At 41.9% G+C, this 4094-nt stretch overlaps 1 protein-coding gene across 1 annotated transcript in view; it reads left to right on the forward strand.

The window, feature by feature from the left end:
* The first annotated feature begins 348 nt into the window (after nucleotides 1–348).
* The window catches only part of PROKR1 (prokineticin receptor 1), a 41763-nt gene continuing 38017 nt past the window's right edge, over nucleotides 349–4094 (forward strand). Inside the window, exons 1-2 of the mRNA XM_007940081.2 lie at nucleotides 349–520; nucleotides 2093–2192. Coding sequence (XP_007938272.2) covers nucleotides 349–520; nucleotides 2093–2192 — 272 coding nt within the window. The remainder of the gene's footprint in view (nucleotides 521–2092; nucleotides 2193–4094) is intronic.

A 4094-nucleotide genomic window follows, 5' to 3' on the forward strand; every position in this document is an offset into this window, starting at 1 on the left:
TAAACTCTGGGGTGTTTGTCCTTCAGGTTCTTGAATAATGCTCTCACATTCTTCCCCTCCTGCCCTACCCCTCAGCACAGCCTTCCATAAAGACTCTTAGGGCTTGGTTGTGCTACTTTGCCTGAGAGCTGACTTCATCAGTGAGAAGGATCTATCTCGGGGCTCCAGAAGCTACACCTGCAGAGTGCCAAGGCACTGCGGCATTTCGTGTGGCTTTCACTGCATTTAATACAGACCATGTTTCTTAAACAAGTAGAGAAGTTCTTTCTACCCTACTCTGTACCAGGAACCCCAAAACAGCGCCTCTGTTCTGTCTCCCAGAGTGCCATTGCCTGGAGCCCTCTCACCATGGGGCTTAGTCAGGAAGAGAAGAATCTGAAGCAGAGGTTCGGAAGAGAAGAACCCTCCCTATCCCTGCCCTTCAACCCATGCAAAATATCCCAGATTTGTGATTTTACTGAGTCATCAGATTTTGTGCCCAGGTATTTCCAGATTTCAGCCATGGGCAACTATACTCAAAGTCCTTCTCTACTATCTTCTTAAAAACCAAACTCAAACCAAACCTATCCAGTCGATTCCAACTCATAGGGCTTTCTTCTTCTTTAATCTTCTGGAAACTGTATAATATTTTGCTATTAATAGGACAAATTTCCTCCTACTATTCTGGTTCAAAAATTTTTTTGTTATTCTATTCCTGTCCATTTTTCCAGTATGGTTTTTTCAACTACCAAAACAAAGAATTGTTTGGGACAGCATTTAACAGTAAAATTAATTAAAAAATAAACATTTTTTTTTTAAGTGTTTGGGCTTCTATGAGGAAGAAGAGCAAGTCTTAGGATTAATTTCAAACAAAAGGGGGTATTAATTTTGGGCTAGTTGGGGTCCACATGCTGATGTGGGTATGGGGAGGGATGTATAGAAAGAGTCTGTAACCATGATGATAACATTAGGAAAAGGGAGGATACTGAAGTGTGCACATAAGAGATCGATGACAGATGCTAATACCAACTAGTATATCCAAAATAATGCATTACCATTAATACCAAACACCAGGCTACAGATTAACACATAAACATCTGAGAAGATCAGATGGGGGTCAGTGAATAGGAGTATACCCTTGACCAAGGATAGATTCAGCAGAGGCTAATCTTGCACAGATACCAGTGATACAAAATACCCACAATCCTTACAGAAACAACAGAAGACAGACATAGAATAATCCTTCACAGACACCCAGACACTGTGGGAGAGAGATCCAATAGATCTACCAACTCAGGACCATAGTACTGGAGGACACCAGACTCAATTGGTACAATAAAATACATAAAAGTCTTGTTCTTCATCCTACATTGGTAAGTAGCAACTGCTACTTAAAAGCTCTCAAGCGGCCATCTAAGATGCAGCTAATGGTCTCCTATAGTCAGAAGTGAAGAAGAGGGCAGAAAAAAAAAAAAAAAAAACAAGGGCATTTGGAAGCAATCAACCCTAGGACACAATAGCCCTTGAGACCAGAACTAGATGGTGCCCAGCTACCAATGCCAACCACTCAGGAAAGGATCATATCTGAAGATCCTGGATAGAGTGGGAGGAAAAACGTGGAACAAAATCCAAAAACTTAATAAATAATGACCAAAATTATTGGTGGGATGGTCTGGTGAGACCCACAATACTACGGCCCTGGGATATATTCTGGGCCTGGAATAAAAATCATTCTCAGGGGCTGGCTCTCAGCCCAATAGTAAACAAAATATACATGCAGACCACTCAACCCAGGGTAACGCACCTACATAATCTATGGAAATGCATCCCTTGGAGCAACTGACCACGGGGCACCAGAGGGGCAACATTTGAATGGAGTAAATGCAGGACACACGGGAGTAAGTGCATTAACTATGAGGGGCATGGGGGGGGTTACTGGGCAGGGAGAGGAGGAGACTGAGTTAGGGTTGGGGATGGTAAATGGGGAATGAAACTAAATGTACATATAATGTTGAATGTAAAACTCTGCTCTGTAAAAATTTTAAAAAAATAAAAAAGAAGAAGAGTAAGTCTCTAAACCTATCTGAAACTTCCTTCACATCTCCTTGAGCAGAATTTCGGTGGTGGAAAGGAAAGGCAGAGAGCAGTCCAAACGACCTGCTGAGTGGGCTTTGGGAAGCTGGTCAAGCATCGCTGGCTCAGATGCTGGAGAGGTAATTGGAAAAGGAGGCAGGATGAGTTCTGAGCCAGCTCTGGGCATCTTCCAGGAATTCTTGATTTTTTTCATGGCACGGGATGAGAGTGTGTGCCTAGAGAACAAATCTGATGAAAGCAAAATATAAGCTGATTTAGTATATTTGCCAGACAGGAGAAATTGTGGCTGGACTCTGGAGCCAAGGATCTTAGAAAGAACAAATTGAGAACAGGTAGCTTGTGGCAGGCTCAAGAAATTAACAGAGGTCAAGGCTAAAAGTCAAGAGACTTGGATTAAAATCTGTGTCCTGTGGTGAGTGGTTTACCCTCTTAGGCATGTTTGATCCCTTCTTCATGTAAGTGTGCTTTCTGAATGACTTCTTTGGCTCTCCTTGAGCTGGGTTTCTATGCAGTATTTCTATGTAGTATATACAAGAGTTGCGTGGCTGAAAAACCAGAGATATTAAAAACTTCCATTTCTAAACCAAAAGGACATCATTATAGGATGAAATGACAATGAGCTAAGAATTCAAAAGGCCTTAGGGATGATCCCTGCCAGTGGCATAGGAAAGAAAAAAAATTAGTTTATGGTACTATTTAGGATTTTAGGAAAAATGTCCAAAGAAAGTACTTCCCAAATAGTTTCTTTAGATTTGTTTGGTGACGGTTCCCTGGGATGACACATTCTCTCAAATATTCTGGATCTTTTTGCAGGTAGGCAGGATAATCTTTGTAGGTAAGATGAGGTAGGACATTTTTGCCCCCTGCTGGCAGCTGCTTCTAATTACAGGCAAAATATCTAGTCAAGTTTGTGTGTGTGGGGGGGGGGGGGCATTACATCCACAGACCAAAGAAACTAACCAAACTCACTGCCGTTGAGCCGATCTCAACATACAGAGACCCTTCCTTGGGTTTCCAAGGCAGTATCACTATGGAAGTAGATTGCCCAATCTTCCTTCTGAGGAGTGGCTGGTGGGTTTGAACCTCCAGGCTTCTGGTTAGCAGTCTAATGCATTAGGCACTATGCCATCAGAGCTCCCTACATGAATAGAGTCCTAGATTTTATTTTTAACTCCTTTTCTTTTCTTTCTTCTTCTTTCCCCACCCCCCTCAAACTTTCTGAATTCCATATTTTGATGTAAACCAAGGCATCTCTAATTTAACTCTATCACAGAGATGGACTATTAAAATTCCAACTAGATAGGCTCCTCATATTAACAAAACAAAACAAAACCCTAGTTATCAATGTGATTCGTGATGACCCCATGTATGTTACAGCAGAACAATGCTCCACTGGGTTTTCAAAGGCTGATTTTTTGGAAGTAAATTGCCAGGCCTTGCTTCTGAGGTGTCTCTAGGTGGACTTACCTCTTAATATTCAGTTAGCAGCCAAGCATGTTAATTGTTTGCACCATGCAAGACTCCATAGATGTCTGCTCCTCAGATGGAGAAGGGCTCTCCTGTGGCAGAATCTCACATGCAGGCATTCAAGCCCTTCAAAGGAGCCACAACAGCACCTGCTGTGCATAAAGACTGTCAGACTTCATCTCATCCTTTTACTTCTCTTAATAAAACACCACCACCCTGATCTAGCTCTACCACCTGCCTACTTTGAGTGTCAAGAACTTCATTATGGCTTACCTCAGCCTCAACTATGATTTCTTACCAGGTCTTGGAAGGGGGGAAAAAAAGGAAAATTCTAAATTTTGTGTGGAAGCCAGTCTTCAAGATGGTCTACAAGATAGTCCCCAGTGATCCCCCTGCCTTGGTATTCACACATTTGTGTAGTCCCTCTCACATTTTGCAAGGGTTTATTTGTGTGACCAGTAGCAAATAGCAGAAGTGATGGTATATGTCACTTTTGAGATCAAGTTATAAAAGACTGAGGTTTCTGTCTTGGGCTCTTTCTTTTTTTTTTTTTT

The sequence above is a fragment of the Orycteropus afer genome, unplaced genomic scaffold (assembly GCF_000298275.1).
Source record: "Orycteropus afer afer isolate SDZICR_OR568_19922 unplaced genomic scaffold, OryAfe1.0 scaffold00065, whole genome shotgun sequence".
NCBI classification, from domain to species: domain Eukaryota; kingdom Metazoa; phylum Chordata; class Mammalia; order Tubulidentata; family Orycteropodidae; genus Orycteropus; species Orycteropus afer.